Source organism: Nerophis ophidion, linkage group LG10, assembly GCF_033978795.1.
Source record: "Nerophis ophidion isolate RoL-2023_Sa linkage group LG10, RoL_Noph_v1.0, whole genome shotgun sequence".
NCBI lineage: Eukaryota > Metazoa > Chordata > Actinopteri > Syngnathiformes > Syngnathidae > Nerophis > Nerophis ophidion.
This window is the reverse complement of record NC_084620.1, coordinates 30,550,179-30,562,980: the sequence shown is the minus strand read 5'-3', so window position 1 is coordinate 30,562,980 and position 12,802 is coordinate 30,550,179. Positions and strand designations below refer to the sequence as shown.

Sequence of the window (12,802 nt, the reverse complement as noted above, 5' to 3'; positions counted from 1 at the left end):
TCAATGAGTTGTATGTTATTCCAAACTGTCTTTGCATGGATTCATAGGATCATCCTTTTGTTGTATTTCTGACAGTGTGCATAAAGAAATCACACAAAAAGAAATCACTTTAGTTGACTGCCTCCCTTTATCTGTTAAAATAACACAGGGTTCTTATCTGATGGCTATTGCTGTTCTTCTTCATTGTTTTAATTCAGAAGCACAGTGACTGACAAATAAATACAGAGAAACAAAAAGGGGAGAGGAAAGAACAAAGAATACAAACAAATTTGTATTTGTTTTTACCTGAAAATAGATTTTTAAAAAGTAAAAAAAATATTGACTGCCGTGGCTACAATAGACTTGATTCCGAATCCAAAACACAGCACCAGTGTCCGGCCCTTGGTACGCCTCATGGTAAGAGTGGGTTTGTTGCACTGACTGAACAGAATACCATTAGCAGGAAATGGGTCAGGAGTGGTCCTATCTGAATTAAGACTTGTCTGTGGACTTTAGGAGGTTCTCCTTGCTCCTCCTCTTCACGTCCCAGTTGTAGACTCGCGCCATGTCTGAGGTGAGCGGCGGGTTAAGGGGCAACAACAAAGCAAACACACAGAGAATCCTCAAGTTGGAAGGATACTGACTTCAGTGGTGGTGAACTGGTCTCGCAGGAAATCTAGGTCATCTTCCAGAGTCTCCAGGTTGCGAGAGGCTGTGCAGAGGTTCTTCTCTAGTAAAGCTTGAGCATCGTCAATGTCGTACTCCAGCATGACGTTGGCCTTTGAGGAGGTGGTCCACAATTTAGAATTAACAAAGTACTATTTACTTCTAGGAATTTTACATTGAGTTGACTTACACCTAACCATAGGCAGACTTTGTCAGTGGGGGGTACTGAGGCTTTGCAGTAAACGTTGTCGGCTAACAGGAAGTGTGTCTCCATAGGATCAGTGGTCTCCTGATGTAAAAGAGGAAATAAAATGAAGTACAAAAGCAGACTGTCACAATGGTGCGTTCCATTTGCACTGAGAAGTCAGAATTTCTGAGTTCCGAGTCGAAATTCCAACTGGAACGCCTCTGGAGGTAGTATTTCTGATCTGGAAAGTCGGAGCTTTCTCATCATCTCCGAGTTTGTTTCAAACATGTCTGCTCTGCATGTAAACAATGATAGCTGCTTCTATAATATCTATTATTAGCACTTCTGATTTTTGTCGCAGTAAAACAGCCATATACAATATACGGTTGTACGTTTTTATATAGTAACGTCACTGTAGTGTAAACTACATTTATTCCATGTGGTATTTACACTCTACACAAGGGGTTTCAAACATGCGGCCCGCGAGACGTTATTTTACGGCCTGCACTTTGATATGACAATTTAATGTATGTGCGGCCCGCGAGTTTAAAATGAACGGAACTTGACAGCGTCGTACTTCCCAACGTTCCCAACTTTTGCGGGAGTCCCCTTAATAACAGGGTATCCATTCTCTGGTAATCCCTGCCGATTTTTATCCAATAAACAATACTCAGGGGGTACCGCAATAGCACTGTTCTTAACACCCTCTGAATCCTGTACAGACAACGTGCAAGCCTATTTGATTGTTACATTTGGCTGAACAGTTCACATGTGAGATGTTGAAAGACATATTTGGTCATCAGCAACACAGGTCACACTGAGGGTGGCCTAAAAAAAAACTTTTGACACTGTTACAAATATGTGCCAGACTGTGAACCCACACCAAACAAGAATGACAAACACATTTCAGGAGAACATCCGTACCGTAATACAACATAAACTCAACAGAACAAATACCCAGAATCCCATGCAGCCCTGACTCTTCCGGGCTACAATACTCACACCCACGCTATCACCAACCCCCTACGCCCCCACCCTCCCTACTTGCGTCGGTTGAGGTTGTTCATATTGTAGCCCGGGACAGTTTGGGCTGCAAGGTGTTCTGGGTATTTGTTCTCTTGCGTTTAAGTTGTGTTAGGGTGCGGATGTTCTCCCAAAATGTGTTTGTCATTCTTGTTTGGTGTGGGTTCAAAGTGTGGCGCATATTTGTAACAGTGTTAAAGTTGTTTATACGGCCACCCTCAGTGGGACCTGTATGGTTGTTGAGTAAGTACGTCTTGCAGCCACTAACGTTCTGCACAAGTCTTGCACAACATGATTTAAAGTTGTCACTTTAGTTGTGTTATGTGCGCAATGACTAGTTGTAAAGCACTAGTTCTCTTATAGATGGTACGCTATGTGAAGGAATGCCAAGGGTTAAGTGAGATTTATCAAAAACATTCTAAAAAATAGCAGTCAGTCATAAATACTTAATAAATATATTTATTGGACAACACTTCAACAAAATATGAATGTAAGTTCACAAACTGTGAAAAGAAATGCAACGATGCAATATTCAGTGTTGACAGCTAGATTTTTTTGTGGACATGTTCCATAAATATTGATTTTAAAGATTTATTTTTTTGTGAAGAAATGTTTAGAATGAAGTTGATGAATCCAGATGGATCTCTATTACAATCCCCTAAGAGGGCACTTAAGTTGATGATTACTTCTATGTGTAGAAATCTTTATTTATAATTGAATCACTTGTTTATTTTTCAACAAGTTTTTTAGTTATTTTTACATCTTTTTTCCAAATAGTTCAAGAAAGACCATTACAAATGATCAATATTTTAAAAAATAAATCAGAAACTGATGACATAGTGCTGTATTTTACTTCTTTATCTCTTTTTTTCCAACCCAAATGCTTTGCTCTGATTCGGGGGTACTTGAATTAAAAAAATGTTCACAAGGGGTATATCACTGAAAAAAGGTTGAGAACCACTGTTGTAGAGGACGTTAAAGGCAGTGCAGTCACGTCAGCCCTTAAAAATGTCGGCCGGGTGAAAATTGGGACAAATTCAGGAAAATGGTTGCACCGGTAGATTGTCGGGAGGTGCCCTGAAATTCAGGAACCTCCCGGAAAAATCGTGAAGGTTTGCTTTCCCGCCCTAGCAGAAAGCCATTCATAAAAGGTGAATTCATTAAAAACTGCATGTTAGATTGTTTAAGAAATCTTTTCTTGCGGCCCAGCCTCACCCAGTTTCTGCATCCAGTGGCCCCCAGGCAAATTGAGTTTGAGACCCCTGCTCTACACCGTGTATGGCGGTTGTAGGAATAGTCTATATTTTCCCATAAGTTGTTTTTATTCAGACAATGCAAGCGCAAAAATAAGCTTGATTTCCAACCTCGTAACAACGCTCACAACTCGGCTAAGACGTCATTCCCAGCCCCGACTTCCGAGGTAAATGAAACGCAACACAAGACAAATACATCCATTTTGTCAATCACAGGGGACACACTGTGGATCCGACATACTGAAAGTACTGAGTTCTGATAGAACATATTTTGAGTGAAAACCTGTCGATTTTTGCTTTTTCTCTCCAAAGATAGGCAATTCTTCATTCACCATAAGTCCAAACCTAAGTATATCATTGTAGGGCTGGGTAATTATATGATCATGATCGTTGATCGCGATGAATTTGAGTTTCATTTACCGTATTTTTCGGACTATAAGTCGCAGTCTTCTCCACAGTCCAGCCGGGGGTGAGACCAAACCAAAAAAATAAAAATAATTATTATAATTATTATTATTTTTTTTTAGTTTGGCAAAGTCTCACCCCCGGCCAAACTACAAAAAACAGCGACTTATAGTCCGAAAAATACGGTAATACAGTGGCACTATAGCATTTCATCTATGGCTTGGTGATGGCCACAAGTAGAGTGTTCCTCTTTCAGAATGACAATATGTGGGGTGCGTGACGTGTGTAAGTGAGAGGGCAAGTTAGGAGATGGAGCACTAGCATGTTTAAGAGTGTTAATTACAGAGTGGATGTCCGCTGGGCTTTGTGGAAAACATAAAAAAAAAGAGTTGTAACAAATCAACGACCTCGTCTTTCCCCGTGCTCCTTGACCACGGTCTGGAGCAGACAAGCAGGAAAGGTGTAACAATGTTTCTTGGTGCCTGGTGAGGCTGGATCTTTGAAAATGAGTGCACCCGGTAGCAAAGGTGTTCTTTTTCTTAGCCCGTTTATGTTGCATGCAAAACATCTTTCGATCGTCCTAAGTGAGCCATTTGCTGAAAAGTGGCTCCTGAAGCCACTTTTCATTGAAGCTTAGCTTCCTGGGTTTATTGCTCGCCATGACTAAAACAATAACACGCGGGAGTCCTAATGCCGGAAATGCAAACGTCAGCTACAAACGGGCGGAAGGCGACGTACACCCTGGACAAGTCACCACCTCATCGCAGGGCCAACACAGATAGACAGACAACATTGTGATTGATACAATTTTAGCGCATCAAAATTTAAGAAAAAGGACCGGAAAGTGCATTACTTTGAAGACGACCAATAACTAATAATTTGACCCAGCAAATATAAACATAACAAAACACTGACGGAAAGCGATAATCGATAAAAAACAAAAAAGCAAGCAAACTGGGCGGTCAAAAAAAAACTGCATCGAGTCGCGCGGATTTACGGAAATTTGCGTCCTTTCTGATATCAATGTGTAAAAAGACACAAAAATTGCGTTGACGCCAACACTGTAGGATGATGAAAACTGGATTTAAACAATCCACTCGACCCCAAGTCTCCAATCAAAAGAACATGCATCCATGCACATAGATGTTCCAATGGAGATTGGAAAAGACGTGCAAACAATTAGACGATAAATGCACACAAAAAAAGCCTAGCAAACCTTTTTCTTTTGCATGTGCCTCAGGATTTCTAGCGTCTGTTTTATTTGCGGGATCTGGCTTTTTAATCTGGAAGCCAACAGAGAAAAACAGGTTTTACTAAAACAATCTCAAAGGGTAACTCTGTGGACTGTGGCCTACCGTAGTTTCTTCTGCGATAGGTTAAGCTCCATGTACTTGTACTTCTGGTATTGCTCATCCAGCTTCCTTAAAGCCGCGTCCGCTGTTTCGTTGCCCGGCTTCTTCATGAAAGAGTCCACATCCTCCTATCCCACAAAAGAGAAAAATGCGCACCGAAACCAGTGAGAGGACAAACGAATCACGTACAAATAATATGTCCTCCTTTTCAATGAATGACTGTTTGGGCAATAATGCAGCCAAATTTAAAACTTTTTTAAGAACATACTGAATAAAATTTAAGGCCCATTTCACATTGATACAGGCAAAAAAGTACAAAAGACGAAGGAAAATTGGAGGCCCGGAATTGAGTCCTGAGGCGTCGCATGCCCCATAAACGGGGACCCCAGGTACCTTGACTGGACCCACTCGCCTTCCCAAAAGTTGTTTGCTTGATTCAGGCCCTTAACTTTGGAGTTGAGGTCTCTCTTGATGTAATCGGCTAATCTAAATTGCGCTTGGTACGCCGTCTTGTCTTTTCCACACTTAAACTTTTACCATCTCTGAATCCAGAAAAATAATCCGGAACCGCACATCAATGTTCTCATTGTCAGTATACGACTGGTGCTTAGTTACTAGGGGTATGGGAAAAAAATCAATTCAAATTTGAATCGCGATTCTCACGTTGTGCGATTCAGAATCGATTCTCTTTTTTTTTTTAAACCGTTTATTTTATTTATTTTAATCAATCCAACAAAACAATACACAGCAATACCATAACAATGCAATCCGATTCCAAAACCAAACCTGAGCCAGCAACACTCAGATCTGCAATAAACAGAGCAATTGAGAGGAGACACAAACACAACACAGAACAAACCAACGTAGTGAAACAAAAATGAATATTATCAACAACAGTATCAATATTAGTTATAATTTCAGCATAGCAGTGATTAAAAATTGACATTACCATTAGACATCTATAAAAAAAAAAGGAACAATAGTGTCACAGTTGCTTACACTTGCATTGCATCTCATAAGCTTGACAACACACTGTGTCCAGTATTTTCACAAAGATAAAATAAGTCGTATTTTTGGTTCGTTTAATAGTAAACAAATTTACATTATTGCAATCAGTTGATAAAGCATTGCCCTTTACAATTATAAAAGCTTTTTACAAAAATCTACCACTCCGCTTGCATGTCAGCAGACTGGGGTAGATCCCGCTGAAATCCTATGTATTGAATGAATAGAGAATCCTTTCAAATCGGGAAAAAAAATCGTTTTGGAATCGAGAATCGTGTTGAATTGAAAAAAAAAAAAAAACGATTTTGAATCGAATCGTGACCCCAAGAATCGATACTGAATCGAATCGCGGGACACCCAAAGATTCGCAGCCCTATTAGTTACCGTATCAAAAGTAAATAGCACCTCCGGTTTTAGTGTCGGCGTAGACCCAAACTCTGTCCGGAGGTCAACTGGAATTCCAGCAAACCAGGTCGCGCTGGACCTCAATGCTCCGGCTCCTGATGTGGAGCAATAGTGGCTGATTGACAATGTTTGCTGCTGGCATTTTATGACCGCCTTGTGCTTTTACGATTTGCAAAGGGATTCCAATGCCTTGGTACCCACCAATGGTCCAAGTTTTTAAGTTTTCTTGCACAAAGTGCGGTAGTATGTCTGTCCTGAAGCCACAAATCCATAAACTTGCACTTCCTCATGCATGCAAGTACTGTAATTCGGTTTTGTTTGAAGTTTTCTCCTCTGGTATGCTAAATAAGCTGTCAACACACAGCTGCGAGCGCACAGCAATAGCTAGTGGTGTTCGATAAATTCTGACCGGGCAGCACAGTTAGTTCCGCTGTGTAGTTACGTTATTGTGTCCTAAAAAATCGAAACATTTCAAAGCGAGACTGTAGTTTAGGCATGTTTTGAATAAAAGTAAGGTCAGTTAGGGCTGGGCGATGTATCGAATTTGTAAGATATATCAATATATTTTTAAACACAATATGAATTAAGAAAATATTGAAATACTTATATAATTTTTTTTCATGTTAAAATAACCAAACACCGCTTATTTGTTGTGTTCATTGTTGTACAACGCAATACTACCCTTCCAAATGGTGCTTGTCCTCTTCCCCCCACTGCACTGACCCACAACAACACACAAGCAAAAATGGAGTCGGACTGTGCCACCGCCAGTTATGTAGCTTAACTACATTTCCCAGTCGATTTGCAGTCGCTTCGCAAATTTTTAAAGTCCCAATGATGGTCACACACATACTAGGTGTGGTGAAATTTGTCTTCTGCATTTGACCCATCCCCATGAGCAGTGAGTAGCAGCGCGCCGCATTTGGGAAAGAAGCGATTTCTGTAGCTTAGCTCATTTTAAACCAATGTAGCGGTTAGCAGCGGACAACATATACGGGAAAAATCAATGATTGGTTGGTTTACGTATAAAAACATCCATGTTTGGGTGATTTACTATGATGAGTCACGATTGGTTAAGTGTAAGGCAAAACATTAGGGACAGGCCAATCAGAGGCAAGATAGGGCGGGTCGTGGAACCAGGAAGAGAAAACACAACAAAAATCCCAAATAACGACAAGAGTCGGAGAAGAGAAAATAGAATATTCACGCGAAATGTATGACGAAATGAGGAGGATCATAGCCGCACAATGAAGTCAAGTCACATACTTTGCGTGGACCACTTCGAGGAGGACAACAGTTCCTCGAGGAGGACAACAGAACCGTACGTCTGTCCATTACATCGTCGACCGGGAATTAAAAAGTGCCTGCCTGCAAATGTATTTTTTATCTGCGTTTGACAAATGTTGTATTATTTGCAGAACTATGTTATTTATTTTACATAGAAATAATACTTTTTTTATTTCATTTATTTTATGTAATTCTGTGCTAATTAAAGTTTATTTTCTGTGCTGTAAATACCCATGTTGACTTAGTGGGTTAATAAAAGTGCCACTGACTGCTTACAGTAGTTGTCATGCACTTTAATTCCAGTGAATATCGCTCAAAAATGAATATCTTTATATGTATACTTTCGCCGAAAAATATATCGAGATATACACTGTATTGCTAAAAGTAATTGGCCAGCCGCCTTGACTCACATATTAACTTGAAGTGCCATCCCATTCCTAACCCATAGGGTTCAATATAATGTTTGCAGCTATTACAACTTCAACACTTCGGGGAAGGCTGCCCACAAGGTTGCAAAGTGTGTTTATTCGATTTTTTGACCATTCTTCCAAAAGCGCATTGGTGAGGTCACACACTGATGTTGGTCGAGAAGGCCTGGCTCTCAGTCTCAGTTCTAATTCATCCCAAAGGTATTCTATCAGGTTACGGTCAGGACTCTGTGCAGGCCAGTCAAGTTCATCCACACCAGACTCCGTCATCCATGTCTTTATAGACCTTGCTTTGTGTACTGGTGCACAGTCATCTTGGAAGAGGAAACTGTTCCCACAAGGTTGGGAGCATGGAATTGTCCAAAATGTTTTGGTATCCTGAAACATTCAAAGTTCCTTTCACTGGAACTAAGGGGCCAAGCCTAACTCCTAAAACACAACCCCGCACCATAATTCCTCCTCCACCAAATTTCACACCCGACACAATGCAGTACGAAATGTACCGTTCTCCTGACAACCTCCAATCCCAGACTCATCCATCAGATTGCCAAATGGAAAAGCGTTTCCACTGCTCTAGAGTCCAGTGGCAACGTGCTTTACCCCACTGCATCCGACGCTTTGCATTGGACTTGATGTATGGCTTAGAAGCAGGTGCGCGGCCATGGAAACCCATTTCATGAAGCTCTCTGCGTACTGTATGTGGGCTAATTGGAAGGTCACATGACGTTTGGAGCCCTGTCGCAATTCCTTGCACTATGCGCTTTTGCAGCTGCTGACCCCCTCTAAAATGTCTAAAATTCTCCTAAAAAGACTTAACCCTTGTGTAATGTTCATATAGTTGTTACTCAGCCAGCATTTGTGGGTCAGATGGGCCCGTTCCATTTTGTGGCTTTTAATGCCTCACAATCAAACACTTATATGTTAAAATACTGAACAGATGTTTATCAGGATAAGGTAAACATCTGTTCAATATTTTCTGATCTCTTTCTTATCATGTTTCCAACTGTGTTATTTTAACTGTCCACTTTACAACTGTAGGCAGTGATCTCATTACAGGGTATCCACGGAGTCTTAAATACGATTATTTGACTTTAAGGCCTTTTTAAAATGTCAAAAATTCTCCTAAAATCTCATTAAAAGTCTTAACCCTTGTGTAATGTTCATAATATTGTTATTTAGCCAGCGGTTGTGGGTCTGATGGACCCTTTGCATTTTGTGGCTTTTAATGCCTCAATATCAAACACTTTTATGTTAAAATACTGAACAGATGTTTACCTTATCCCACTGAAAATGCCACAAAATGCAACGGGTCCATCAGACCCACATAAAGTAACAATAAACCGATTTTTATTTGGCTAAGGTAAACATCTGTCATCGGTCCTTAACCCTTGTGTAATGTTCATATTGTTGTTACTCAGCCAGCATTTGTGAGTCTGATAGGCCCGTTACATTTTGTGGCTTTTAATGCCTCAATATCAAACACTTTTATGTTAAAATACTGAACAGATGTTTATCGGGATAAGGTAAACATCTGTTAAGTATTTTCTGATCTCTTTCTGATCATGTTTCCAACTGTGTTATTTTAACTGTCCACTTTACAACTGTAGGCAGTGATCTCATTACAGCGTATCCACGGGGTCTTAAAAAGTCTTAAATACAATAATTTGACTTGAAGGCCTTTTCAAAATGTCTAAAATTCTCCTAAAATAACATAAAAAGTCTTAACCCATTTGTAATGTTCATATTGTTGTTACTTAGCCAACGTTTGTGGGTCTGATGGACCCGTTCAATTTTGTGGCTTTTAATGCCTCACAATCAAACACTTTTATGTTAAAATACTGAACAGATGTTTGCCTTATCTCACTTAAAATGCCACGTGTCCATTAGACCCACATAAAGTAACAATAAACCGATGTTTATTTGGCTAAGGTAAACATCTGTCATCGGTCCTTAACCCTTGTGTAATGTTCATATTGTTGTTACTCAGCCAGCGTTTGTGGGTCTGAGGGGCCCGTTCCATTTTGTGGCTTTTAATGCCTTACAATTAAAACACTTTTATGTTAAAATACTGAACAGATGTTTATCGGGATAAGGTAAACATCTGTTCGGTATTTTCTGATCTCTTTCTGATCATGTTTCCAACTGAGTTATTTTAACTGTCCACTTTACAACTGTAGGCAGTGATCTAATTACAGGGTATCCACGGGGTCTTAAAAAGTCTTAAATACAATAATCTGACTTTAAGGCCTTTTTAAAATGTCTGATATTCTCTTAAAATTTCATAAAAAGTCTTAACCCTTGTGTAATGTTCGTATTGTTGTTACTCAGTCAGCATTTGTGGGTCTGATGGACCCGTTACATTTTGTGGCTTTAGACGCCTCTCAATCAAACACTTTTAAGTTAAAATACTAGGGGTGTAACGGTACGTGTATTTGTATTGAACCGTTTCAGTACGGTTCAGAGGTGTATCGAATGAGTTTGTAAATTAAAGTCTTAACAAGCTGCTCTGCTTTCTGCCTCTGTCTGAGCACCCGGCATTGTCCCGCCCACACAAAAATCTGATTGGTTACATACAAAGCCAATCAGCAGTGCGTATTCAGAGCGATGTAACAGCCAATCAGCAGTGCGTATTCAGGACGCATGTTGTCAATGCTTCAGCGTCGAGCAGATATGTGTTTAGCAGTGGACATCGTACTTTCCCCAAATTATAAAAAACACTTCCCAGTCACGACTACTACTATCATCACTATGAGCCCATTGACCTTCTAGAAACATAAACTGCAGCTCAGCTCGCTCGCAGTTCTGGCTTGAGGTGAAGGCTAATTAGCTTTTAGCGTGACGTTAGCTCATTTAGCTAAGTGTGTGTGTGTGTGTGTGTGTGTGTGTGTGTGTGTTAGGGGCAGCAAAGCCCTGTCTGTCTGTTATTTCACTTGTTTCAGGGATGAATAGTCTCTCCTAATGCCATCCATCCATTTTCTACCGCTTATTCCCTTTCGGGGTCGCGGGGGGCGCTGGCGCCTATCTCAGCTACAATCGGGCGGAAGGCGGGGTACACCCTGGACAAGTCGCCATCTCATCGCAGGGCCAACACAGATAAACAGACAACATTCACACTCACATTCACACACTAGGGCCAATTTAGTGTTGCCAATCAACCTATCCCCAGGTGCATGTCTTTGGAAGTGGGAGGAAGCCGGAGTACCCGGAGGGAACCCACGCATTCACGGGGAGAACATGCAAACTCCACACAGAAAGAACCCGAGCCTGGATTTGAACCCAGGACTGCAGGAACTTCGTATTGTGAGGCAGACGCACTAACCCCTCTGCCACCGTGAAGCCCTCGTATTGTGAGGCAGACGCACTAACCCCTCTTCCACCGTGAAGATAAGGTAAAATACTGAAAAGATGTTTATTGGGATAAGATAAACATCTGTTCAGTATTTTAACATAAAAGTGTTTGATTGAGAGGCACTAAAAGCCACAAAATGCAATGGGTCTATCAGACCCACAAACGCTGGCTGAGTAACAATATGAACATTACACAAGGGTTAAGGACCGATGACAGATGTTTACCTTAGCCAAATAAACATCGGTTTATTGTCACTTTATGTGGGTCTGATGGACCCGTTGCATTTTGTGGCATTTTTAGTGGGATAAGGTAAACATCTGTTCGGTATTTTATAGGGGTGTAACGGTAAAGATGTTTATTGGGATTAGGTAAACATTTTGAAAAGGCCTTAAAGTCAAATTATTGTATTTAAGACCCCACAGATACCCTGTAATGAGATCACTGCCTACAGTTGCAAAGTGGACAGTTAAAATAAGACAGTTGGAAACATGATCAGAAAGAGAGGGATTCTCCTCCTCATTAAACACCACTGAACCAGACCTAAGTGATATATTAAACTGGGAACAATGACACTTCCTACCTACTCTTATAGGACAAAAAGCCCCAACCTTAGAAGAACCTTAGCGAAGCTCCGAGAAGACAAAAGGTCCACACATGGAAGTGTTCTCGGCTCTCACACTTTTAGTGAGCAAGCTAACTTACTGCTAGCACCCTGCTCACCAACGCTGCCTTGCGAGCACCGAGAGGAGTCACTCCCTGAAGAAATAGTGTCAGGACATGATACACGCACGACGACGACGGGCCCACGTACCACGAACACCGCCTCGGGAATACCGAGATGCTTTTTCTTGGTCGCCTGCACGGCATTGCTGTTGTCTATGGTGGCCGCCATCATGGGGAGAGGCTGCTTCTTTCTTCCTCGCCTTGCTTGTGAGAAGGCAGATTCAAGAGGTGTGGTAAGGAAGGACTCCCTCTAGTGGCTTTAGACTGTAATCACCTATGTGCAGCCATCCATCCATTTCCTACCGCTTGTCCCGTTCTGGGTCGCGGGGGGTCGCTGGAGCCTATCTCAGCTGCATTCGGGCGGAAGGCAGGGTACACCCTGGACAAGTCGCCACCTCATTGCAGGTCCAATACAGATAGACAGACAACATTCACACTCAATTTCACACGCCAGGGGCCATTTAGTGTTGCCAATCAACGTATCCCCAGGTGCATGTCTTTGGAGGTGGGAGGAAGCCGGAGCACTCGGAGGGAACCCACACAGTCACGGGGAGAACATGCAATCTCCACACATAAAGATCCCGAGCCCGGGATTGAACCCAGGACAAGACCTTCATATTGTGAGGCAGATGCACTAACTCCTGTCCACCGTGCTACCCTGAGTGCAGCCTTGTTTTAAAATTGGTTGATTGATTAACTTAAACTTTTATTAGTAGATTGCACAGTACAGTACATATTCC

General features: G+C 41.4%; 1 protein-coding gene across 2 annotated transcripts; it reads right to left on the bottom strand.

Annotated features, from left to right (window-relative positions):
* Nucleotides 1-108: 108 nt before the first annotated feature.
* Nucleotides 109-12,309, bottom strand: vbp1 (von Hippel-Lindau binding protein 1). 2 transcript variants are annotated; one of them, XM_061913461.1, is made up of 6 exons: nucleotides 12,151-12,309; nucleotides 4,869-4,993; nucleotides 4,730-4,796; nucleotides 836-934; nucleotides 620-758; nucleotides 109-548 (listed from the first exon to the last, which is right to left on the bottom strand). In XM_061913461.1, the coding sequence occupies exons 1-6, from the start codon at nucleotides 12,232-12,234 to the stop codon at nucleotides 472-474; spliced, it is 591 nt and encodes a 196-aa protein (XP_061769445.1). In that variant the 5' UTR covers nucleotides 12,235-12,309; the 3' UTR covers nucleotides 109-471. The 2 variants fall into 2 exon arrangements, with proteins under 2 accessions (XP_061769445.1, XP_061769444.1); XM_061913460.1 differs by lacking the exon at nucleotides 12,151-12,309 and adding an exon at nucleotides 12,042-12,064.
* Between the last annotated feature and the right edge of the window lie 493 nt (nucleotides 12,310-12,802).

Coding starts and splice junctions, on each gene's coding strand:
- vbp1 (XM_061913461.1), bottom strand. CDS start 12,234: ATGATGGCGGCCACCATAGACAACAGCAATGCCGTGCAGGCGACCAAG. Junction 935..4,729: donor GGCACATGCAAAAGAAAAAG/GTTTGCTAGGCT, acceptor CTTTTACATCAG/GAGACCACTGATCCTATGGA. Junction 549..619: donor GTTCACCACCACTGAAGTCA/GTATCCTTCCAA, acceptor CGCTCACCTCAG/ACATGGCGCGAGTCTACAAC.